A 25,640-nucleotide genomic window follows, 5' to 3' on the forward strand; every position below is an offset into this window, starting at 1 on the left:
CTTCCTGAGCCTCACGTTCCCCTTTGTTCTCAGAGGTGGCTCCAAGAGCCCCAGGCAGTGGGAAAGCTCTGGGTTTGCTTCATGTTGAAGGAGGCTGTGCAAATGCCAGAGGTTTATCAAGAGACTTCAAAGATTCAGGAGCCACGTTTTTGTCTGGATGGACCCTGCAAAATTCAGTCCCTTCCTGCCGTCTGACAGATGGGGCAGCCGAGGCCTCTGGCTGGGGAATGGGGAAGGAACTTGCTCCGAATCACATGGTGATGGGGGCGGAGACAGGATGGTGAGCCTCAGGCCCGGGCCCTGAGTTCAGGACTTGCTTTTGGACCTCTCTGTGGCTGTGTCATAGGGCTGGTGTCCAGGGGCCTCGGTCCTGCTAGTTCTACCCGCTCTGCTCTGAGTATTCCCCTGAGGGCCCAGAGGGAGGCTTTGGGCTTGCTTCCTTGGTTTTACTGGGAACTAGAAGGATTTGAGACTAAGTGCCCTCCCCGCCACATGTGTGTCTGTGCCCTGCCTGCTGGGGCCCTGGCCCAGGGTCCACAGCTGGGTGGCCAGGGTTGGCTGGCTTGGTGGTGGCTTCATGGATGGATGGATGGATGGATGGATGGGGAATGAGTGGGTGGATGCAGGGAAAGCTGCGTGGAGGGATGCATGGGCGCACGGATGGGTGGGTGATTTTCCCCAGGCAGCATGGGCACACTGCCAGCCATGCAGCTGATCCTGAAAACTGTCCTCATCCCTCTCACTCCTGGTGACACAGAGCGCTGAGGTTTTGAACACCTGCTTCCGAGGAAAAGGCTGTCTTGCTGTCAGCCCAGTGAGGAGGGGCTTGCACAACCCCCTCACCACTGCTCTCCTTTCAAGGCCTGCCTGGGCCTGTGTGGAGCTAGTTTGGCTGACGTGCGTCTGGGGTAGTGACGTTCTCTCTTCCTGGCCAAGCATACCCAGTCCTGCCTGCCAGCCACCATCTGATGTCAGCACCACAGCCTTGCCGCTCCCAGCAGGCAGGCCCTCAGAGGCGAGGGTCTGGAGGCCAGCCAGCTGCCTCAGGGGACTTCCCAAGCACGAGGCGCTCACACCTCGCAAAATAGCTGTGTGGCATGTTCCGAGAGGCACGGGCTCCCGTCCTTCAGAGCAGGGCCTTCTTCCCGAGAGTCCACTGGTCTCAGTTTGCCTGAGTCCCTTGTGCCCCGTAGTGGTGGTGGTGGTGGGGGGAGGTTCTTCCCAGCTTTCCCGGCTTGCTCCTCCTTCCCACACAGTGGGCCTCTCTCCCCTCTCTGATCTCAGGTGTGTTGGTGTCCCTGGGAGGCGTGGCCTCATCATGACATGGGCGGGCCGGACCTTGCTCAGACCGAGGAAGGCATCAGATTATGGACAGAGTGGACACATGAGTCCTCACCCTTGGCTGCTAAGCCTTTCCTTATGTACTTCATCCCCTAAACAACGAGTTGTTGAGAGACTGCTTTGTGTCAGGCAGAGTGCTAGGCATCAGGGAGACAGAACCCAAAATAGACACGATCTCTCTCCAGGAAGATGGACAAACTGGCAGACCTCAGTCAGCGTGATGACTGTGATGGAGGAGGGGCAGGGGTCCCAGGGAACTCAGAAAGGGGGGAAGCTACCTAATGTAGCCTGGGGTCAGAGAAGGCTTCCTGGAAGAAGAAGCATTTAGACCCCATGGGAAATGGGGTGGGGAGAATTGAGAGGAGGGTACCAGACAGGGGATGGCATGTGTGGATGGGCTCTTCCCTCCCAGGCTCTGGGCAGGGGTGGGGAGCTGTTTTTCTGCCAAGGGCCATTTGGGTATTTGTAGCATCATTTGCAGGCCATACACAATTATCAACTTAAAAATTAGTCTGCTGCAGATTTGTTAAATTTCAAGTCTTGCCTGTCGTTTATCGACCAGGCCAGATCAGCTTATTTCATGGGCCTCTTACGGTTTGGTTTCCACCTCCCCCCTCACCTCCCGGTTGAGGTTCTTTGCCCTCCCCCCCAGCCATAAGAGCTGGTTGCTGACAGCTTCCCTCCCCCAGTGACAGCCATCCCTGAGCACCTGCCCTGGGGCGGCGGGGCGGCCTCTGGTGTCGGAGAAGTGCCCCTAGGTTAGTGTTGCTGAACCGCGCAGTGTGATGGCTGTGAACAGACATGAGGGGGCCTGGTCTGGAGAGCATGAGGGGTGTTAGGCGGAGGCTGGGGAGGAGGTTGCTTGGGCTGCAGGGTGGAAAACAGGTCCAGCCATTCCACCTCCCCCGTTGCTACTCCTGTCCTCCTAGACAGACAGCAAACAGACAGTGGACAGATAGACGCGGGAGTGCCAGGTGGCTTTATTGGAAGCATTGCAGTCTGGGTGAGGAGAAGCTGTGCCCTCACTCACGCGGGCCCTCTCGCTCGAGTTCACACTCACTTCGACACTGCAGGCTCTGCCCTGGCTGGCTCTGGCTTGGTGCAGGGGAGCTGGGAGCCTGCTCCTCCCTCCTAGTCCTCCAACCCCAGGCCGGGGTGGTTCACATCCTCACTGAGACACAGCGCCCCCTGTGGTGTTGTCCTGGGCTAGCTGCTCTGGTGCTTGCCCTGGGGAGGAAGGAGAGGCAGGGTCAGGGGCGGAAGCTGGGGCCAGGGGCTTGGAGGCAGGAGGCAGGGCTGGGGAGGGCCAGGCTTGCCTTGGTAGAGATTCGCTTCAGTCTCCGAATGATGCGGCCCACCCAGGGCTGTTCTGGGGGTGCACAGAGCTGGAGACCCCTCAGTGTGGTGAACCTGGAGGCAGAGAGAAGGGAGTCCTGGAGCCCAGCTTCCTGGAGGGCTGTAGTAGGAGGGGCAGAGGCTGGGGACCACGTCTGGGCAGGTATTTCAGGGACTTGGTCTTGACAGGGAGAAGAGGGATAAGAAAGTGGGGGTATCACCAGGGGCTGACTGGGGGAGATGAGGCTGGAAACCGCCCCCACCCCCCAACAACTCACACTACAGCAGGTACTCGGCAGCCATCGGTGACGAGCAGGTAGCGAAAGGCTCTCACGATGTTCCCGGGGATGGGGCGCTGGGTCACAGACAGTCAGCAGTCTTCAGCATCATTAGCACCCCCCAGAGCTGGTGCTGGGACAGGAGAGAGAAGGCGTCAGGCCATAGGGACCACGGGGTGGGGTCGGGGGTGGCGAGCAGGGCTCTACTTGAGATTGAAGACAACTCTTGGGGGTGGGGGGTAGGCAGGTGGTTGGCTTGATATTCAGTCCATTATGCACTGATGTCACCCTAGTGGTTGACAAATAGACGTGAGCCTTCTAAACTGTTTGATCAACAGCCATGGCCCTGAGTCCCACAGTGCCTTCCTCCTGCCCCAATCACTCCATCCTCCCTCCCAAGCCCTCTCGGTATCCCCACAGTCCAGCAAATGACGAGTTAATGCTGGTCACAGTGCTGGGTGGAGAGCTGTTTTAGAGACCTGATATTTTGACTACCAGCCCAGCTGCAGTGTCTCCCATTCTCTCTACATTCAACAGAGATCGTACTGTTCTCTCCTTCTGCCTGAGAAACTGAGGCAGTAGGCAACAGAGCGTGCAGAGAGGGGGACAGCCACAGGCCCTGGGATACACCAAGAGACGGACTCAATTTGGAATCCAGTGTAGGTAACCCACACTCACAGGCACACACACACACAGGGCACAGGGAGACCCCAGACCTAAGTAGCTGCCTCACACCCAGGGCAAAGCAGTCGGACACCGGCACTGTCAGCGCCCCCCACCCCCATCTTACCCAGGGAGGTCCAGAGAACCAGCAGGCTGAGGGCCAGGAGCCGGGCTGCACCAGCGGCCATGGAGGGTGAGCGGAGGCAGAGCAGGTGCGTGTCTGCGGGAGGCTGGGAGGCGCAGGTTTGGGATGGGTGTGCAGCGGGGAGCAGGAGCAGGCGAGCACTGGGGAGTGCACAGGCGTGAGAGGACCTAGCAGTGTGAGTGCTTGTGCAAGGCTGCGGCTGCCTCCTATTTATGGCCCAGAGCTTTCGCTTTCTCCGTCTAGAAATTCCCCTCCATGTCCCATTCCATGGATTCCCCTTTTGCCCCCTCTTTTTGGCAGAACCCTGCCCCGCCCACCCTCTTCTCCCCTCTTCTGCTTTCCTTGGCTTCAGTTCTGAGAGCCTAAGCAGCTTGCCGTCTGGCCAAGAAAAAGAGGACTGAGTTGTGGTACTGTAATCCCACTGCTGGCAATAGCTTCATCCACCAGAAGTGATGGTCAGGGTTGGGGGGTCAGAGCAGTGTTGCGCCCCTTTCCCTAGGTTCTCCTAGTGTCCTCCTCATTGGTGTTCTCTTCCTTCGAGGCTTGTGATGAAGACATTTCCTGGGTGCCCTAGGGACAACCACGAGAGCTGGGGTGGCCTTCCTGGATTGTCACACTCCTACCCATCCGCTATCTGGGAACCAGTCCCTCCACTGGGACAAACAGCCTAAAGGCAACGTTCCTTGGGAGGGAGCCAAGATCTTCCTTCCCACATCCCAGGCCCTGGGATTAAAGTTGAGCTCAGCAAGAACTTCCCCCTCCTTTATTCATTATTTTTAATTTTTTAAAATATTTATTTATTTGAAAGACAGTTACAGAGAGGCAGAGGCAGAGAGAGAGAGAGAGAGAAGTCTTCCATCCACTGGTTTACTCCCCAGATGGCCGCAACAGCTGGAGCTGGGCCAATCTGAAGCCAGGAGCCAGGAGCTTCCTCTGGGTCTCCCACATGGGTGCAGGGGCCTAAGGGCTTGGGCCATCTTCCACTGCTTTCCTAGTCCATAGCAGAGAGCTGGATTGGAAGTGGAGCAGCCAGGACTCGAACCGGCACCCATATGGGATGCCGGCACTCCAGGTGGTGGCTTTACCCGTTATGCCACAGTGCTGGCCCCCTATTCATTACTTTCCTCTGTCCCACACCTGGGTCACAGGAACAGGGGGCAGGAGAGTCTGCCCTGGAATAGCCCATTTCATCTTTCCCCATCTCCTAATCCTGGGAACCAAGAGGGGATTTCTAAGGAGAGGGGCTGGCCAGCTCATATTCAGACAAATCCCCAAATTTCAAGGAATTGACAGATGGAGGAGGGGAATAGCGATTTCCCATCCTTATGAGAAAGAGCGGAAGAGAAGACCTCAAACGAGAAATTAATAGATGGGACACCCATGTAACCATCCCCACGCTGGGCTCTCCTTGGTGGGAGGGGTGTGTTCTCACTCTCATGGGTTTCTGACTTCTCTTTCTTTCCATCTGTTGCTAATAATGATGATTGGTTACTCTGTGCTAGGCTCTGTGTCAAGGGCCAAACCAGTGTTACCTTGCTTCACTTTGCCAACAAGGCTACGAAGTAGTTGTCCAAGTTGTTTTCATCATATTGTCTCTGCTTTACACGTAAGCACAGGTCGCACAGCTCAGCAGTGCTGGAGCGTGATCTGAAGCCAGATTTGCTCTCTGAGATTTGCACTCTTCCATACTAGTCCACACTGCCTGTCTGCTGATCGCAGCACTGAGTGTGTAACACACAGCCCAGAGGAGGAGACTGTACGGATAGTGTGTCTCAGTTGGGGCTCAGGGTGCACCACTCACTAGCTGTGTGATCAGGCGAATGCTAGTGATCTTCTCTGTAAACTGGGAATGGTAGTAGATCTATGTCTTGTGAATCTAAGATTCTCTGAGTAGAGCAGTTACCTTAGAGGCTTGCACATAATAAGCACTCCTTAATAATTAACCAAGAGTGGGCGTTTGGCCTAGGGATTACGATGCCCATTAAAACACCTCGGTCCTACATTGGAGTGCCTGGGTTCAATTCCTAGCTCTGGCACCTGACGCTAGCTTCTTGCTAATTCGGACTCTGAGAGTGAGTGGTGAGGGCTGCCTCCCTCGTGGGAGACCTGGATTGAGTTCCAGTTTCCTAGCATCATGAAGGAGCCCCCTTATTCTTTCTTTTTTTTTTTTTTAAGATTTATTTTATTTATTTGAAAGACAGAGTTACAGAGAGAGGTAGAGACAGAGAGAGAGGTCTTCCATCCTCTGGTTCACTCCCCAGGTGGCTGCAACGGCTGGAGCTGCGCTGATCCAAAGCCAGGAGCCAGGAGCTTCTTCCAGGTCTCCCACGTGGGTTCAGGGGCCCAAAGCTTTGAGCCATCTTTTACTGCTTTCCCAGGCCATAGCAGAGAGCTGGATCAGAAGAGGAGCAGCCGGGACTAGAACTGGCGCCCTTATGGGCTGCCAGCACTTCAGGCCAGGGCTTTACCCTTCTGAGCCACAGTGCTGGCCCCTATTCTTTTTGTTTTAAAGATTTATTTATTTTATTTGAAAGGCAGAGTTACAGAGAGGCAGAGGCAGAAAGAGAGAGAGATAGAGACAGAGACAGAGACAGAGACAGAGGGAGAAAGAGGTCTTCCATTTGCTGGTTCACTCCCCAGACAGCCGCAATGGCTGGAGCTGTGCTGATCCAAAGCTGGGAGCCGGCCCCTATAAATAAAATTTTTAAATGAACCATTATTATTTAATCCTCTCATTCCTGTATCTGTCCATTAATTCGTCTACCCAATCATCTTTCTGTTGATATATTCAGCCTGTGCTGGTTGTAGTTGTTCTCTGTTTGCCCCAAGCTCACCCATTATTTATTGTCCACTTTCCTGTGCCCTGGCAGGCTGGAAGACTGACCTCTGCAGATTGCATTACCCAGGATTCCTTGCCCATGGGAGGTAGCAGCGGGGGATCCATGAGTGGAAGGAGAGGGGCTGGGGGTGCTCATCGCCCGAATCTTTGGTCTTGCTGCAGTCTGTAGTGAATAAAACCCTATGGCAGCTGTTCTCAAAGAGCAGTCTTTGGACAATGGCCTCAGCTTCACTGGGAGCTTGTTAGAAATGCACGTTCTCCGGCCCTACTAGAGCCAGACCCTGGGGTGGGGGCAGCAAACTGTTTTCTCACACTTTCCAGGTGACTGACGACGCTAGAGTTGGGGACTCACCGATGCCGTTTACAGACCCTCTGGGGCCGCCTCCTCTCCATGGGCCTCTCTCTAACTAAGCTTCTCTTGCCCCTTAAGGCCTTGCTATGGTTCTGGTTTTCCCCTTCCTGCTGAATCCGGGGGCCTTATCATTCAGTGACAGTTCCTTAATCCTGACCCTGCCTCTTACACTGCCCTTTTATTAAAATATTCTTGGCTAAATCTTTTGAGTGGATGTGGTATTGTGAAATGTATATATTTTTTCCTTTGTGCTCATTTCCTGACATAGCTTCTAAAATCCTTGGAATCTCCAGGGTGACAAGGGCGGCTTTTGTAAATTAAAGAGATGCCCAGTGGTTGGGGGCACCTAGAGAGCCTTGGGACCCAACCTGGGGTTGAAACTTTTAGTCTCCCTGCCCTCATCCTGCCACCAGGGAGAGGAGAGAGGCTGGTGGTTCAGCTGACATCCCAATGGCCAGTGATGTCATCAATCACGGCGATGTGATGAAGCTTCCATAAAAACCCCAAAGGACTGAGCTCGGTGGCTCCCGGATAGCTGACCCTGTGGAGGTTCCTGGAGGCTGCCCGGAAAGGGCTGGGAGCTCTGTGCTCCTTCTCCCATGTCTGGTCAAATGCAGTGCTCCCATCTGGCTCCTTCGCGAATGTAAGTAAAACATTTCCCTGAGTTCTGTGAGCCACGCTGGCAAATTAATGGAGCCTGAGGTAGCGGGAACTACCCTATTTATAGATGGGAGCGCAGGCCAGCATCTGAATCGGGGGGCACATTCTGGTGGGACTGAGCCCTCAACCTGTACGGTCTGATGCTGCCTCCAGGTTGGTGACGTCAGAACTGAACTGAGTAAGAGGACTCAGCTAGCATCTGCCAGAGAAATCCCTACACACACAAGTGCTGATTGGTGGGTAGAAATGATAGGTTTCTCCTGTATCCTTACGGTGTGCCACCTGTTTCCTGCCAGGATCCTCACTGATACAGTACATGGTTCTAGAGGAGAGCCAGGGAAGGAGAGTCCCAAAGTGGAATCCTGGGATTACGTTGTTCAGATTATTTTCTTTTAAAGAAATATTTATTTATTTATTTGAGAGGAAGAGTTATAGACAGACAGAGAGGTCTTCCATCTGCTGGTTCACTCCTCAAATGGCCACAACAGCTGGAGCTGGGCCTAACCAAAGCCAGGAGCCAGGAGCTTCTTCTGAGTCTCCCACATGGGTGCAGGGGCCCAAGCGCTTGGGCCATCTTCCACTGCTTTCCCAGGCCATAGCAGAGAGCTGGATTGGAAGTGGAGCAAATGAGAATTGAACCGGTGCCCATATAGGCTGCTGGCTTCACAGGTGGAAGCTTAGCCTACTATGCCACAGCGCCGGCCTCGTTGTTCAAATACTTGGTGCATGCATTGATAATGGCTTTGCAGGTGGAGAGAGGACACAAGTAACCTGGAGTATGTAGAAGCATCGCAGTCTCCTAGACTCTCACCAGCGAGGCACAGGATGCAATGCTGGAAGACAAGGAAATCCGAGATAAAGTACCAGAGGCACTTAATTGCTGTGACTGCAAATGGTGATACACATATTATTAGGTAGGTTGCCTGTTCCTGATTGTGCTAACCAAATTACATTAAAAATATAAGGTCAAGTTTTTTTTTTTAAAAAAAAGATTTATGTGAAAAGCAGAGTTACAGAGAGAGGAAGAGCCAGAGAGAGAGAGAGAGAGAGAGAGTCTTCCATCCACTGCTTCACTCCCCAGATGGCCGTAACTGGGGCTGGACCAGGGTGGAGCCAGGAGCTTAATCTGGATCTCCCACATGAGTTCAGGGGCCCAAGCACTTGGACCATTTCCTGCTGTTTTTCCCAGGCCATAGAAGAGAGCTGGATCAGAAGTAGAACAGCTGGGACTCAAACCAGTGCCCATATGGGATACAGGCACCACAGGCGGAAGCCACGGTGCCAGCCCCTGAGATCCCACTTTATCCAAAGACACTTTGATCATAACTTAAATTGCAAAGGGGGCCACTTGGGTGGGTCCTTGGATTCGCCCCTAGAGGAGGGTCTTGTGGCCCTCCTCAGTGGCTCATGTCTAATTATCTGTGTGGCAGCAGCAGCCCCCAACAACCCTGCCCTCACCTCTGTGAATGCTCCCCTCACTAAATTCTTTGCCATTAGACGTTTTTGAGCATGCCTTTGGTTTCCTGCTAAGATCCTCAATGACACACCCAGAAAGTTCCAAGCTGGCAGAGAGATTTCCATTCCACTTCAGTTTCAGTGCCCTCTGCCTGGCGTTCCTGTTGGCAGAGATCTGAAGAATCAGCAGGAAAGAGCGAAACAATGAAAGAACAAGGCTTAGGACCCCATACACATCTACCGAGGGCACCCTGTGTGCCGAGCTGGGACACAGCAGTCAGCCAGGCAGATACACGTGCCTGCTCTTGCGGAGTTTTTATTCTAAGGAAGGAACCAGACACTTGAGCAGAGGCTGCTGAGATGCAGGTGAGGGCGTGAGGCACGCTGAGGCCTGGGGAGGCGTTGTAGCAGGGGAAACAGGAAGCACAAAGGTCTGGAGGCAAGGCTGTGCTTGAGGAATGGCTTGAAGACCAGAGGGCAGAGTGGCAGGAGACACGCCGCATCCCTTCCGGGCCGGATAGGGCAGGACTGTGTAAACCATTGCCCGGTTTCTACTTGGTGAGATGGGGGAGCCATGGGAGGATTTTGAAGAGGTGTGGTGAGATTGGACATATTTTAGAAGGCTCCCTCTAGCTGTTGAATGAAGAGTAGATCAAAGTGGTACCTTTTTTTTTTTTTTTTTTTTTTGGAAGAAGGACAATCAGGCTGGAAGCTATGCCCAAGTCCAGGGAGGACATAATGGTGCTTCGAGTTGGTAAGAAGTCGCACTCTAGGAGCTGGCGCTGTGGCGTAGCGAGTAAAATTGCTGCTTGCAGTGCCGGCCTCCCATTGGGGTGCTGGTTTGCGACCCAGCTGCTCCACTTCGGATCCAGCTCTCTGCTATGGCCTAGAATAGCAGTAGAAGATGGCCCGAGTGCTTGGGCCCCTGCACCCATGTGGAAGACCCAGAAGAAGCTCCTGGCTCCTGGCTTCAGATCGGCGCAGCTCCAGCCGTTGTGACCATTTTGGAGAGTGAACCAACAGATGGAAGACCTCTCTCTCTCTGTGCCTCTGCTTCTCTGTAACTCTGCTTTTGAAATAAATAAATTAAATAAATAAAAAAAGAAGTCAGACTCTGGAGACAAAGTGGAGCCAACAGGCTTTGCTAAGGGGTCAGCATAAGATAGAACAGAGACAGAAGAGGCAAGGATTTTGGCTTGAACAACTTGATGGATGGAATTTACCCACAAGTGGATATTGGCAGAGGGAAGAGTTTGTGGGCACATCGGGAGACTGGTTTTGAGTTGTTGAGTTGTTAAGTTGAAGCTGCATGTTGGACATGTAAATGTTGGGGTAGTTAGCATGGGTCTGGAGTTTAGGGGAGAGATTCTAGCTGAAGATATAAATCCGGGACTGTATGGATGGTACTCATATTTAAAGCCATAAAACAAGATTACCAAGAGATTGAGTGTAGGTAGAAGAGGCCCAAGTTCCACACTAAGCTGAACAGATTGGGGAGGTGAAGAGGACTCGGGGAAAGAGGGGGACAGTGAGGGTGTCACTCACATGGCAAAGAGGAAAGGGACACAGGCTCGAGGTGGAGTTTGAGTCCCCCTCCCCCCCGCCCCCAAAGCCATCGGCTTAGACAATCCACAGGGAGTGGGGATGGAGTGATTGGGAGGGTAGGGGTCTGGAGGCAGGTTTGGAACACTTTCTGGCCACACACACGTCACTGCTATGGGCTCACGACTTCACCCTCTTCCCAGCTAAGCCACTTTCCCCCAGGGCTCTTGGTTCAGCGTGAGCCCCGGGGGAAAGTCTTGTCTCAGCTCAGGGCAGCTCAGCTCAGGACAGCCCAGAGTGGCCCCAGGCTCCTCCAGGGAGGGAGCCTGCCCAGTCTTCTGGCTCTCTGGTCTGCCAAATCCTGGGCCCAGAGGTAGGAGATCTAGAACAGAGGGCGCCTCACCCCCTGGGGCTAGGCCTGGGAAGCCTCCCCAGTCTGTGGGGGCAGTGGGAGAGTGCGGGGGAATGACTAGGGAGAGGACGCACCCTGGATGCTTAGCGTGTGTTGAACGGGCGAATGCGTGTCCAGAGCTGGGTCTGCGGGACTGTGCAGGAGGCGCGCGTGTGCTCCTGACGCGCGCTCGCCCAGGCCTGGAGGGGGCGCCCCGAGCCAAGCGAGGCTCCGGCGGAGGCGGGGTGGGAGGGCGGACGCCTGCCTCAGAAGCTGCCTTGGCGTCCGAAGTCCCCGGCCCTCGCCCAGCCTTTGGCGCTCTCCCGGCTCCCTGCTCCCGCCGGACCGCAGGCTTGCGCGTTCCCGCTGGCCCTGCGGGTGGTGCCCGCGCCTCCGAGGATCGGGCCAACGTGGGCTCCCGATGACCTGGCGCAGCCGTTACGCCGGGCTTGGGACAGCGGCCTCCCGCCAGATCCCCGCCATTCAGACCCCTGAGCCCCGTGGGCAGTCAGCGGGTGCGGCCGAGACCGGCGGGCTGTCCGAGAACACGAGGCATTTAGCGCCCCCACCCCCTCCCCGGCCATTGCGTTTACTTTGGGTGCGGAGCCAGGAGACGGGGAAGGGCTCAGAGCCTGAGGCAGTGCATAGCCCCTTGGCTCACAGCGTAAATAACTCGCTCCCAGCCGATTCCCGAAGCCAGATTACGGGGTCAACCCCGGGAAAAGGGTTCCATTTCCCACGGGGGTTATTGAGAGCCTGGCCTTGCGCGGGGCGCGATGCCCAGGGGATGAAGGACTTTAACCTGCCACGGGCGGAAAGGCACATTTGAGGACAAATAATAAAAACGAGAACAACAAGTTAATGGGAACAGAAAATTCAACTCCCGGCCTGCCGTTTGCCTTGGACAACAGGGGCCCGCGGTGCGGCTGCTGCCCCCTGGCAGCGGAGCTGGGCAGTGCGGCCCTCACGCCCCGGCTCCGGGATTGCAGGCAGAGTGTTTTGAGAGAGTAGTGGTGCAGGCTGCTGGGGGTTCACAGGTGCGTTTTGGTTACACTAGTTTTTTTTTTTTTTTTTAAACAATAAAAATTATTTTCCATTTAATTTGAAATACAGACACAAAGGGACAGAGATAGAGATCGTGCATCTGTTTCCTCCCCAAATGCCGGCAACAGCCAGGGCTGGGCCAGGCTAACGCCAGGAGCCCTGAACTCAATCCGGGTATCCCACTTGGGTGGCAGGGACTCGAGTACTTGAGCCTTCATCTTCTGCCTTCCAGAGTCTGCATGAGCAGAGAGCTAGAGTCAAGAGCAGAGCCGAGACTTGAACTTAGCTATGTAGGCAATGAGATGTGGGGGTTTTAATCACGCTGCCAGTTGTCCACCCTGCAGTGACACTCTGTATGTTGTGCTGAAACCCGTTATTATCCCAACTCATGGTTCTAAAGCAACAGTCCTAAAGAATATGAAAGCAGCGTTTCTCTTTCTGGGGTGTTTTAATTTACTGCTAACCGAGAAAGGGATGTGCTGACGACAATGAGGTTTTGAGCTTCTTAACATAACCGACATTCTGTGTAGGGGAGTTGCAGAGCTTGTACCACTTGAAGAATTACAAATGTGGGTGCTAGAAACAGAGGTGTGGCAATTTCAGCATCCACCAAAATGGCAACTCACGGGTCAAGACGAGTGGTACAGGATGGGAGTGTTGGCAATTTTAACAAACACGGTATCGCTTTGCCCCTGAACACAAGGAGAAATGACACCTGGATGTGGGAAAGAAGAAGGCCTTCACAAAGGAGGCCAGCCGAAGCTGAAGAAGTGTTTCGCAGGTAAATGATGAAAACTAGGAAGCCAATGAAATTTGAGCTTTCACAGAAAACAAATTATAGACTCCATCCCTGTCACTTCTCTGGACCACACAGCATCGTGGGAGACGCTGAGCGTGCCGAGCGTGTCAGTGTGTCCGGCTTGTAGCTCCGTGCTACCACACGGAAAACTTTTTAAAAAATAAAAATATCTAAAGGAGCCGGCTGTCACTGGTGATTGCGTCCACCTAAGGACTGGAGTTGATAACTCAAGGATGTAACGGGGGCTGGTCACAGCAGGGCCTACCTGTCACCGTGGGAGGGGCGGTGGCGTTGAGAAACCTGGTTGCTTCCTTTGCAGTTGGTTTCAAGTTCATGTGACTCAGGTTGTTAGGACCTTTCTATTAGCTACAGTTCCAGGAGGACTGACTGGCCCTGTCCATCCTTTCCTATACTGTCAGACTCTAATTTTTTTTTTAAGATTTATTTATTTATTTAAAAGAGTTATACAAAGAGAGAAGGAGAGGTCTTCCATCCGCTGGTTCACTCCCCAATTGGCCACAACGGCTGGAGCTGCTCTGATCTGAAGCCAGAAGCCAGGAGCTTCTTCCAGGTCTCTCATGTGGGTGGAGGGGCCCAAGGATTTGGGCCATCTTCCACTGCTTTCCCAGGCCATAGCAGAGAGCTGGATTGGAAGTGGAGCAGCCGAGACTCGAACTGACACCTATATGGGATGCCGGCACTGCAGGCGGCAGCTTTATCCGTTATGCCACAGCGCCTGCCCCATCTGTCAGAGACAATAAAACAAGGGAGGAATGAACCTGGGCAAGCAGGAGGCACCAGATTCGGAGGTAACACTGACAGTAAGAAGTAGCTGCCCTGCAATTTCATTAGTCTGTGTGTGTCTGTTACCATTTTATGGAACAGATGGTGGTGAAATTTAAAGACACCATGTCAGTCATTTCCTCGATGGCACTGGGGATGATTTGTTTTTGAAGATAATGGTAAGGGGCTGGTGCTGTGGCATAGCGGGTAAAGCTGCTGCATGCAGTGCCGGCATTCCTTATGGGCACCAGTTCAAGTCCCAGCTGCTCCACTTCCGATCCAGCTCTCTGCTATGGCCTGGGAAAGCAGTAGAAGATGACCCAAGTCCTTGGGCCCCTGCATCCGTGTGGGAGACCTGGAAGAAGCTCCTGGCTCCTGGCTTCGGATTGGGGCAGCTCCAGCCGTTGCGGCCATCTGGGGAGTGAATCAGCGGATGGAAGACCTCTCTCTCTCTCTCTGCCTTTTCTTCTCTCCTTGTGTAGCTCTGACTTTCAAGTAAATAAACAAATCTTAAAAAAAAAAAAAAAAGATAATGGTAACTCAGTTCTACAGCAATGAAGTAATGAAGTGATTTGCTTCTCCAATCTTAAAGGAAAACCCACGATTCCAAGGACTGAAGTGAGTGTGTTTGGGGCATGATGAGTTTGTAAAATTTGTAAATAACTGTTTTTTTTTTTTTTTTGCATTTCTGCTTTTTTAAAAATTTCTGGTAGAAGCCATTAATTGTTTCCTGTTGAACAGCAGTATACTAAGAATATTCAGAAAAAATATGTATCTTTATGTATGAACATGATGTTGGAAACGCTTCACATTTACAATTTTGTTTTTGGCTTTGCATCCGTTTTATCTGAAATATTTACCTGCCTCAGGAGCAGTCTTTGGGAAAGTTACCTGTATCCCTTCTCCCGTTTGGGTCCGTGTGGGCATATGCCTTCCACAGACATTACCCTTCTGCACTTTCAGCTGGACTCGGAGCAGTGAGAAGAGCCTGTGGTAATTTGCAGCCTTTATTCTGGACTTCCCCATGTCATTGAGTTTAATGGTGTTGATTTTTTCCCCTTATGACTTCTCTTTTATGGTTTTTTTTTTTAATTCTCTTTCTCTCCTCTCTCTCTCTCTTTTTAAGATTTATTTATTTATTTGAAAGGCAGAGATACAGAGAGAGAGGAGAGAGAGAAAGAGATCTTCCATTCTCTGGTTCATTCCCCAGATGACTGCAATGACCAGGGCTAGGCCAGGCCGGAGCCAGGAGCTTCTTCTGGGTCTCCCATGTGGGTTCAGGGGCCCAGGCACTTGAGCTGTCATCCGTTGCTTTCTCGGCACATTAGCAGGGGCTTGGATGGGAAGTGGAGCAGCCAGGACTCCATCTGGTGCCCACGCGGGATGCTGGCACTGCAGGCGGTGGCTTAACCTTCTGTGCCATAGTGCCAGCCCCTCTTTTATGGTTTTATGCCTTACCTAAGAAATTCTTTTCTGCCATAAGATTATGAATACATTCACCTATTTTTCTGCTATATCATACATTTTAAACATTCAGTCTTTAACCAGCCTTCTATGTTGAAACATTTGAGGGGCTGTGATAATGTCAAGATAGAAGTGTTTTTAAAAGCAGAAGAACAATTAGAACCTTAAAGAATTTTAACAAAGGTTTATATATTTATTTATTTGAAAGATGGGGTGAAAATGAGAGAGAGAGAGAGAGAAGGAAAGAGAGAGAGAGAGAGAGAGAGAGAGAGAGAGAGAGAGGAAAGAGCTTCCATCTGCTTGTTCACTTTCTTAATGCCAGCAACAGCCAGGGCTGGGCCAGGCTGAAGCCAGAGCCAGGAACTCTATCTGGTCTCCCACATGGATGACAGGGACCCAAGCATTGGTCCTTCCTCTTCTGCCTTCCTAGATGCATTAGCAGGAAGCTGGATTAGAAGTGAAGTAGCTGGGACTCGAAGCAGCACTCTTTTTTCTGTATTTTTTCTTTTTTTTTTTTTTTAAAGATTTATTTATTTGAAAGGCAGAATTACAGAGAGGCAAAGCGAGAAAGAGAGAGAGAGAGAGAGAGAGAGAGAGAGAGAGATCTTTTGTCATTAGTTTTCTCACCAAATGGCCACAAGGACTGGAACTGGGCCAATCTGAAGCCAGGATCCAGGAGCTTCTTCCAGGTCTCCCACATGGGTGCAGGGGCCCAAGGACTTGGGCCATCTTCCACTGCTTTTTTGAACACATTAGCAGGGAGCTGGATTGGAAGTGGAGCAGCTGGAACTTGAACCGGCAGCCATGTGGGATGCCGGCACTGCAGGTGGTGGCTTTACCCATTACAACACAACACCGGCCCCCAAAATGGCACTCTTATATGGGATGCCAGCATCTCAAGTGGTGGCTTAAACTGATGTGCCACAATGCTGGCCATCCCTTAAAGAATTTTTTAAAAAATTTATTTGCTATTTGAGAGATGGAGAGGGAGGGAGGAAGGGATAAAGTGAGAGAGAGGGAGAGAGAGAAAGAGCTCATTTATAGCCAGAGCTAGACCAAGCTGTGCCTGGAACTCAATCCAGGTCTTCCACATGGGCGGCAGGAACCCAATTACTTGAGCCATCACCACTGCCTCCCAGGGTTTGCATCAGCAAGAAGCTGGAATCAGGAACAGAGCCAGGTATGAAACGCAGGTATTGAGCCTAGGTACTCTGATGGCGGACCTGAGTGTCTTAAACCACTGGGCTAAATGCCTGCCCCTGGAATCTTTAAGAAAAAGAACAAGCAGAATGACAAAGGGAAAGCAAGGATGGTACACTGCTGTGCTCTGCAATGAACATTCGCAGAGTCGTAGCCATAAGTGATCATGATCTTAGTGGTGAGCCTGTGTCTGGAGGATGGAGTGGCACGAGAAGAGGTTTGGTAAGAAAGATGAATCTTCTTTGTGTAGCAGGAAGTGAGTTGCCAATGTTTAAAATAGATACAGAAAGAAACTGAGACTTAAAACAAGTATTTAGGTGTTTGACACTACCTCCTAGAAGAAATAGTTTCAGAAGTAAAAGTTGTTGGAAATGGTATTGTTCAGAATAAGCCTTTGTGTACTTTTTGAAACTCTAAAAAACTACAAATATGTATTATTTGTTTTTTCTGTTTGAATTATGCATCTTGCAGAAAGAAGAAAGAACGGGAGAACATTGCTGAGGGTGAAAGCTACAGTGAGAGTGGCCATTTGTTCTCTGATGGAAATAACACGTTGCAGGTCTACTCAGGGCAGGGCTTGAGGCAAATACCGGGCACGCAGCTGCGGCAGGAAAACCTCGTGAAACAGGAGCTTTTGTCTGTTCTGCTTGTTTTTCCTTTTACTTTAGCGCAAGCAAAAGTTCTTGGTCAGGTTTATTTTGCTTTGAGGTTATATTTCTTTATTTTAAAAATGAAAACACTTTAAATTGACATGTCCATATTTATGTGATGATCCCATACATATATACAATGTGTCACAGTCAAATCAGGGTAATTAGCATTTCCAGCTCCTCAAACCTCTATTGTTTCTTTATGTCCGGGAAACTTCCAGCAACTCTCTTCTAATGGTTTTGAAATGTGTAATAAGTTGTTGTAAATTGTGCTCACTCTAATGTGCTACAGAGCACGGAACCCGTGCCTGTTACCCACCCTCTCTACCCCGCTCCCTCGCCCCTTCCCAGCCTCTACTTCTATGAGACCTGTTCTTCCAGCTTCCACGTGGGAGCGAGGACATTTGAGATTTGTTTTTCTGTGCCTGGCTTATTTCACTTGACATGCTGTCCTCCAGTTCCATCCACATTGGCAGGGCTGAAGGGACAGGCATCCTGATGTCAAAGGCCCTTCTGCCTTTTGTAAAAGTCTAAGCATGGGAAGGGATTGTGTCCGGGAGGGGCTGGGGAGAGGGAGAGACTACGGAGGAGGGGAGAATTCTTTAAGACCATGGAGGGATTGCTGTGTAGGTCCAGCCAGCATGGACATTGGGCTCCGATCCCTGGCCATAAGGGAACAGGTGACAGGACATAGGGATGTCTTGGGAGACCGGGTCCAAGCCCAGAGGGTCTCATGTCTGAATTCCCATGTCTCAAATGTGGCACAGAGATGAGAGCTTGAAAGTTGAGGCCCTGCAGAGATAGATCTGACCGTAGCGGTCAGAGCATGATGGCGTGCAGGACAGGCAGGACACCCCCCCCCCCAGCCTTCTATGACCTCTGCATGGCTCTTGGCAGATGCAAGGGCTTGGAATAGGAATCAAGTTCATTTAAAGGACATTGCAAAATGTTATTTCTTGCACATCTGAATGTATAGGCTAAGATCACACCTATTGCACAGGGGTAGGTAGGGAGGAGTCCCTGTCTTCCCCAGCCTCTGGAGGAGCGAACAAGCACATACTTTAATGATTTTATGATAAGCAATAAATGCTGTGGCACTCAGGCTCCTATGGAAGGAAGAGGTGGTGGGGTGGCGAGGTCTGGCTTTTCGAGTCCCTGCCTTCCTTGCCCGCCTTCCCCACCCCCTCCAGGATCTGTCTTCTTTCCCACATTGCCTGACCTCATCCGCTGGCCTCCCCTCTGCCTGCTTGGGAGGTGGGGGGCGGGTGTGGAAGCCCGGCTGGGGTCTTCTTGGAGAGCAGAATCCTGGGACTCTAAAAATCCACCCCGCGAAACTTATTTCTTGGCTTCAAGAGGTTAAAGGGTCCCCGGGACCCTGGGTCCCTGCCAGGGGAGGAAGAAGAAAACAGAAAGGAAAGGGAGAAGGCTATTCCAAGTGGTGGACAGCTGAGGGAGCCCAGGGGCCCAGACCGGGAGCAGAAGGGCACCATGGCCCCATCAAACAAAGAGGGGAGGCTGGGGGACCAAGCCTCGTGGAACAGGGCGGAAGGGGGTCCTCTTAGCTCGTAGGGAGGGGATCCCTGGGGCTGGAAATGTGTCCAGGGTGGGGTGGGACTTGTGTTTGCCTGTGTTCCAGGTGGGCCCAGACCCTAGCCTCACCCTTGGGGACCTTTTCAGAGGTCCTTGGAGGTTCTCCTGCAGTCCTCCCCTGATAGATCTGGGCAAAGATCTGGAGCTCACCCCTGGAGTAGGGGAGTGCTGTGCAGATCCAGGGCAGGGATCTCGGCAGGATCTCTCTGGGTCTGCTGTCCCCTGCAGGACTGGATCCCGCAGGGCCACCAGCCTCCCTTCCACTTCCCAGGTGTGTGGGCCCTGAGAAGGAAGGGAACCCTTGGCATAAGTTGAAGTGTAGAATTTGCCAGCCTATGCCTTTGGCTGGGTGTGATCCCACCCTGTAGCGACCGTAACTTTCCCACAGATGCAAACACACAGGACCAGGTACTTGGGTGGGAGGCCAGAACAGCTTTTTATTCAGTTAGGTATAAATCATATTTACAAGGAAGAAGGGGGCACAGCAGGGTCAGGGCCAGGGCCAGGGTGACCTCTCACTGGGGCAGTCCTGCTGCCTCCTCTTGCATTCCCTAGGAGACTCTCTCTCTCTCCTGTCTCTCTGGGCCTGGCCTGGCCTGGGCTGAGCTGGGAAGGCAGACGGGATGGTTGAAGCAGGAGAAGGGGTGTGGCAAAGCCTGCACAGCATGGCTGCTCTGGGGCCCCTGAGTTCAATCTCTTTCCAAGTCCACTTCTTGCCCCTTGCTCCGCGGCTTGAACTGCTGTAGGAATCACGTGGAGGAGGGTACCCCCTTTCCATAGAAGGAGGAAGCCCTCTTTCTTGTCTGCCAACCCGATCGCGACCACTTGAGTAGAGATCACTTCAGCTGCTTGAGTAACTGTCTCGACTTCCACCATATCCGTCACGTGAGCTGCTGTAATCATCATAGCGACTGCTTCCACCATAAGATGGTGGGGGCCCTCGTGTAGGTGGAGCACTACGTGAGTTACCATAACTCTCATAGGAATCTCGGTAGGAACCTCCACTTGGATGATCTGAATAGTCCCGATCACGACCATATCCATCTCTATCACTATAGCCTCTTGATGGATAGTCATCACGTGAACTGGAATGACCATAATCACGGTAGGTATAGTCTCTTGGTGGTGGTGCATAATCTCTTGTATCACGAGAACTCGGGTAATCTCTGCTTGAATAGCTGTCTTTAGTTGAGTATCCATCATCTCTTGGGGACAAATAAACATCTCTGCGAGAGGGCAGGGGTTCCCTCCGAGGTGGGCCTCCGTAACTGTCTCTTCCACGTGATACAGGGGCTCTTCCTCCCATTCCACTGCTGCTGCGAACTGGTCCTGAAGGGGCTGATCTTTTAGGAGGAGGACCCCCACTTCGTGGTGGTGGTCCTCTTTTTACTGGAAGAGGTCCCCTGGAAGAACTCATGTTAAAATTCATGGAATAGCCACCATCGTCCATGTGCCCTCCACGTGAGCGCCTTTTTTTTATTTAGAACCGGGATTAAGATTGGCCATGGAGTTAAACTTGTTTTGGAGGGGAATTTTAAGCATCTAAGATACACATAGAAGGATTTAGGCTTGGGCATAATGCGGGTATTTATCTGGTGTAGATGAGAGGTTATTGGCCGTCCTCCTACTAACCACCCATGCTTGTGGGCTTTGAGTGACTCTTGTAGTTATGTTTCAACTAAGGAAGGTAGACCGCTAGGCCGTGGAGAGCCTAACATCACAGTGTTCTATATCAAACTTTTTTGGCCATGTAAACATTTTTGGTTAATACCCACCAATATTTCCTTTCTTTTTTTTTTTTTAAACAGTATACACAGTTGTGAACCACTGTATTAATGCATTCTTGGTAGAGTAGATTGAAATTATGTTTTAGCAAAAATAAAAATACTACCAAAATAAAAGGAAGGAAGATTGAGGGAAGGAGAGAAATCTGGTTATCGTCTTAGAATTGTACCTATGAAATGAATGAAATCTGTTCTTTTTATATAGTTTACAAAAGATGTATTTATTTGAAAGAGAGTTACAGGGAAAGGGGGAGAGACAGAGAGATCCTCCTTCTGCTGGTTTACTCCCCAGATGGCTGCAACGATGGTGCTGGGCTGGGCCAAAGCCAGGAGCCAGGAGCTTCTTCTGGTTCTCTCCTGTGAGTTCAGGGGCTGGAGTACTTGGGTCATCCTCCGCTGCTTTCCCAGGCCAAAGCAGAGAGCTGGATCAGAAGTGGAGCAGCCGGGGCTCAAACCGGCACCCATTTGGGATGCGGCACGGCAGCAGCAGCAGCAGCTTTACCTGCTCTGCTACGCCACAACACCAGCCCCTGCTCTCTTTATAGTAATACATTTAAAAAAAAAAAGTCTCTAGGATTTTTCTTTCTTTTTTTTTTTTTTTTTTTTTTTGGACAGGCAGAGTGGATAGGGAGAGAGAGAGAAAAAGGTCTTCCTTTTTGCTGTTGGTTCACCCTCCAATGGCCGCTGCGGCCAGCGCATCGCGCCGATCTGAAGCCAGGAGCCAGGAGCTTCTCCTGGTCTCCCATGTGGGTGCAGGGCCCAAGGACTTGGGCCATCCTCCACTGCCTTCCCGGGCCATAGCAGAGAGCTGGCCTGGAAGAGGGGCAACCGGGATAGAATCCGGTGCCCCAACCGGGACTAGAACCTGGTGTGCCGGTGCCACAAGGCGGAGGATTAAGTCACGGCGCCGGCCTAGGATTTTCTTTAAAAAAGGTTTATTTGAAGGACAGAGCTACAGAGAGGGAGAGACAGTGAGAGATCTGTCACCCATTGGTCCATTCGACCCAAATTGCCATAATGGCTAGGGGTAAGCCAGGCTGAAGTCAGGAGCTTTGAACTCCATCTGAGTCTCCCTTGTAGGTGGCAGGGCCTGAGAACGTGGGCCATGGTCCGCTGCCTTCCCAGGTGCATATGCAGAGCTGGATCAGAGGTAGTGCCCTCTGACTGGGGCCTGAACCTATGCTCATAGGGGATGCCAGCATCATAGGCGGCAGCTTAACCTACTGTGCCACAGTGCCAGCCCAGCATTTCCTTTCTGAGGTGGAGTTGTTCCAGTCCCATTTGAAGGAACTGGGACTTAGACTTATCTTCGGAAATGGGGCTGGAACTGGGTTTTGGGGTGAGTTGGTCAGGGTGGGGTTGAGGTTCACAGCCTCACATGAGGTCATGCCCCATGTCAGGTGCTCCTTCCCAGGGACAGACGACCTGGTTCTTCATGGTCCCTGAGGGTAACTTGGACCACGTGTGTCTGTCTTGTCCTCCTCTTGGTCTTCTGTGTCACAGTCTAGAGGTCAGGACCCTGCATGATTGGAGCAGCAGTGATCTGGGGCTCTGCTGGTGATGGGTGTGTAGGTGAGGGACAGGGTTGCTGAAGAGCACGGTGGACTCACTTCCTGACCCTGACAATTCTTTAAGGGCACACAGGCAAGTTCTGGAGACCAAGGAGGAATCTGTAGAGGAATCTAAGACTGTGCTGTTAAAGGACAAGCCATGGGTCAGAAATGACAAGCCAGAGTTTGGAGATGAGAAAGACTGCCCTGACCTGAGTTGGTCTAGGGGCTATATGGAGGCAAGGGGCTGGGCAGGATGGATGGATTTGGGTGCGATTGTGCCTGGGTCTGTGAGATGTGTGTGCCAGTCAGCGTGTGCATGTGTTTGTGCCTGTCTCTGCTTGATTCTCTCCCTCAGAGTGTTCATGAGTCTGTGTAGCTGTGTTACTTAGACCTGTTTGTGCACTCTGAATTTGTGTCTGAGTGGCATGGTTGGCTTTGCGTCTTTTTCTGTACCACCTGTGTGGCCAAGCACTTGTGTTCATGTGTCTGTGTGTGGTTCTGCTCAGGCCTCTCCCTTTTTGCTCCTCCCGTTCCCTGACACATTCCAGCTGCCGGCACTATTTACCGCAAGCAGTGGCTTCCCTTCCCACTGTTTGGGTTCCCATGGTCAGGCTGCCTGCCCAGGACCCTGCCCTGTGGCCTTTGTAACTGACCTGACCTTGAGAGTATTTCTCTCTGGAAATCCCCTAGAATGCTACTTGCCTGGCCTTGGATGGAGAGGAGTTATGGTTGAGGAGAGAGATGAGGCGGGAAAGGGGGCCAGTTGGCAGCACCCACCCCTCCTCCTGGAAACAAGACATCTCTCTCTGGCTGGTTCACAGACTTTCCTGTTTCAATACTCTCGTCAAGCCCAAGTATTCACTGTCCTCGCCTTGCCCTCTCTAGGGATGGGATTGGTTGATTCTCTATCTTTCCACTTTGACCAGGTAGGGTAGGTCCTCCATGTCCCCCATGTGCCCCGACATCTTAAATGCTTTTATTCTGCTTAATTTTTTCCCAAAGATTTGTTTTGTTATTTGAAAAGCAGAGAGAGAGAGAGAGAGAGAGGGAGAAAGAGAGAGAGAGAGAGAGAGAGAGAGAGAGAAAGATGTCAATCTTCCATCTGCTGGTTCACTCCCCAAATGGCTACAACGGCTGGGGCTTGGCCAGGCTGCAGCCAGGAGCCTGGCACTCTGGGTCTCCCATGTGGGTGCTAGAGGCCCAAGCACTTGGGCCGTCCTCTGCTGCTTTCCCAGGACTATTAGCCTGGAGCTGGATTAGAACTGGCACAGCTGGGACTCAAACCAGTGCTCATATGGGGTGCTGGTGTCACAAGCAGTGGCTTAACAAGTGCCTCGTAATGCCAGCTCCGTGCCTGTTTCTTATATCTTCACCTGAACTCAAGGTGCTCCTCCTTCCTTTTCTTTCCCTGCAGTGGGCATGAGAACCAATCTTATCCTTCCTTCTGTGACAGGCCTGGCCTGGCTTGGGCTCCAGTGTCTCAGTGGAGTACTGGGCCTTGGTCGGCTGGTGAAGCAGCAGCAGCCCAGCCACCTCCCACTCTTTGCAGGAAGCAGCATCTCCATGCGGCTCATTCCTGTGCTCATCCTCTGTTCTTTGCCCTCTCTGTCTGGGCTGCAGGGGGCAGGCACATATGTAAAGTGGCCCCTGTCCTCTCTGACCCAATGTTTGACAGGACAGTTGTGGAGAAGCCACTCACCTCCCACTGTTGGCAGTCAGTGGAATGAAATCCAACCTGACAATTCTGACATGTTTTGAGGAGAGCAAGGGAAGGGCTCTAGAAAATATCAGGCCTATTGACCAAGGCATGATGTAGTGCCCAAGCTAGCAGCGATGTGTCCACCTCTGGACTTGTGCCTTTCATTAGGCTTTGCTTCCTCTGATTTTGGCCTCTCTTGAAACTTGGGGGAGGTGAAGGGGTTTTGCTAGGGTTCGAGATGGCATGCGTGAGGCTTCCTCCATGTGCTTCCTATGTGAATCATAGGCTCTGATCCTGCCTTCTCCTACTCTTGACTTTGCTGAGAACTTAAATTCCTGGTGGCCTTCATTTCAGTTCATCTGTCTGCCCACAGCCCTCTGTTGTGGGAGTTTGGTCTACAGTCTGAGCCCATGCTGGCCTATGGGAAGTAGGAGCCTGTGGGAGACCGTGGAAGGACCTACTCCACCCTAATCAGGATGTGTGCACGCTAACCCTGGATTCCATCTGATGCCACTGTGACACACCTGAGTCCATTCCCTTCATCCTGGACCTCCCTGTAGCCCCCTAGCTCTGTGGCTTTCTGCCAAGCTTCCACCACGCAGAGGATGTGCCTGTCACAAGACCTCCTTTGATCTTTGGCTTGCTTTAGGAAAACACCTGGAGAGTCTTGGCTCAGCAAGGCTGGACCTTGTGCCTGCCTGCCCTTGGGGCCCAGGTAGGGGCCAGTTAGGCACGGAGCCCCCATTCAGAGGAGGGACACATCCCTGGCTCTTTGTATCCTAGCAGTGGACACGCTCTACTAAATGCAGGGTCCTAGCTGGGGAAGCAGGTCTGCCACTACTTCCTGGGTTCATGAGATGGTGAGTGATCTTGAACTTTCTTAGGAACCAAATGTTCACATGTCCATGATAACACCTCACAAAGAAGCCATCACATGCCTTGCCTTTTCTCCAGCTCTTGGAGTGAGGATACAGAGGGGCTTCTTTCTGAGATGTTACGTGGCCAAAACAGAAGCCCATGCCACGTTCCCTGGGCATCCTCTCTGTCTTCCTGCTTCTGCTTCCCATTTCTCTCTTCCCATCCCTAAGTCTCCTTGGTCCCTCATTGATCATAGGATTCCTCTCTACCCCGTTTCTATGACTCCGGCCCCACAGTCTTGCTCAGGTTCCACACAGAGTTTTCTCTGTGATCTTTCCTGCTGCTCCAATATCCAAGAGCTCTTGCTTCATGTACATGATTGGCAATCTCAACTTTTCATGCTCACCTGGCATTCAGTCTACCACCAACTTGTTAGACCCTAATAGGATGTTTCCACAGTAACTCCCAGAATTCCTATTTACCTCCATTTTTTTGGTTTTGGTTGCCATATAGCCCTTGCCTCTTAGAGTCCTTGTCCCTTCCCGGATTTTCATAAACCCCACTGGGTCGTTGCCCGTAGTGTAGTTGCTGGAGAAAACTTTCCTCCTGATGCACAAAGTCCTTGCTCACCAATGCTGCATTCTGTACCAACAGAAAAGGGTCTGCATTTAGCCAAAGCCTAGATCCCCCCCTGTGGACCAGCTCCCGCTTCTTTCTTCTCTGCCATCACTTATTCCAGAAGTTCTGCCCTTGCTCTCCTGCATCACTTATTCCTCTCAACAGAATCTTTTCCACTAACTTTTAACACCTTTGTGTTCAGTACTTAAATGAACCCCTCTTGTGCTATTAAAAATGTGTTTTTAAACAAAAATCCCTGGAGGAGTTGATTTCACTTGCTATGACCAATTGTTCTCCTCCCACTGTCTCTTGAGTCCACTTTAGTCCTGTCTTCACCCACATTGCTCACCTGAATGTGTACTTCTGAATGTCGTGAATGACCTTGATGCTGCCAAGGCTGATGAGCCTCATCTCGACTGATGGACAACTTTTCATGCAGTTGTTCACTTTCATCTTGAAAACACTTCTGGTACATCAAGGCTTCTAGCTTTCCTCCTGCTTCACTGGCTGCTGCTTTTCAGCTCCTCGGCATGCTAGGTCTTCCTTCACTTTTCTGTTTCTTAATGTGGGGTTCTAGCAGAGCCCAGTTTTTATTTT

General features: G+C 51.8%; 1 protein-coding gene, 1 long non-coding RNA gene and 1 pseudogene across 2 annotated transcripts; 1 reads left to right on the forward strand and 2 right to left on the reverse strand.

Moving 5' to 3' along the window:
• The window catches only part of LOC133771779 (olfactory receptor 13C7-like), a 135,990-nt pseudogene that overhangs the window by 37,289 nt on the left and 73,061 nt on the right, over positions 1 to 25,640 (forward strand).
• Positions 2,670 to 3,831, reverse strand: LOC133771785 (uncharacterized). Its single transcript, XR_009867624.1, has 3 exons — positions 3,745 to 3,831; positions 2,955 to 3,087; positions 2,670 to 2,751 (listed from the first exon to the last, which is right to left on the reverse strand). It is a non-coding gene; the product is annotated as an uncharacterized LOC133771785 (long non-coding RNA).
• LOC133770977 (RNA-binding motif protein, X chromosome-like) lies at positions 11,268 to 25,454 on the reverse strand. The gene is given in 3 exon segments (XM_062206753.1): positions 11,268 to 11,536; positions 19,249 to 20,000; positions 25,393 to 25,454. Coding segments are annotated over 3 exon segments (1,083 nt in total).

The sequence above is a fragment of the Lepus europaeus genome, chromosome 12 (assembly GCF_033115175.1).
Source record: "Lepus europaeus isolate LE1 chromosome 12, mLepTim1.pri, whole genome shotgun sequence".
Lineage (NCBI taxonomy): Eukaryota > Metazoa > Chordata > Mammalia > Lagomorpha > Leporidae > Lepus > Lepus europaeus.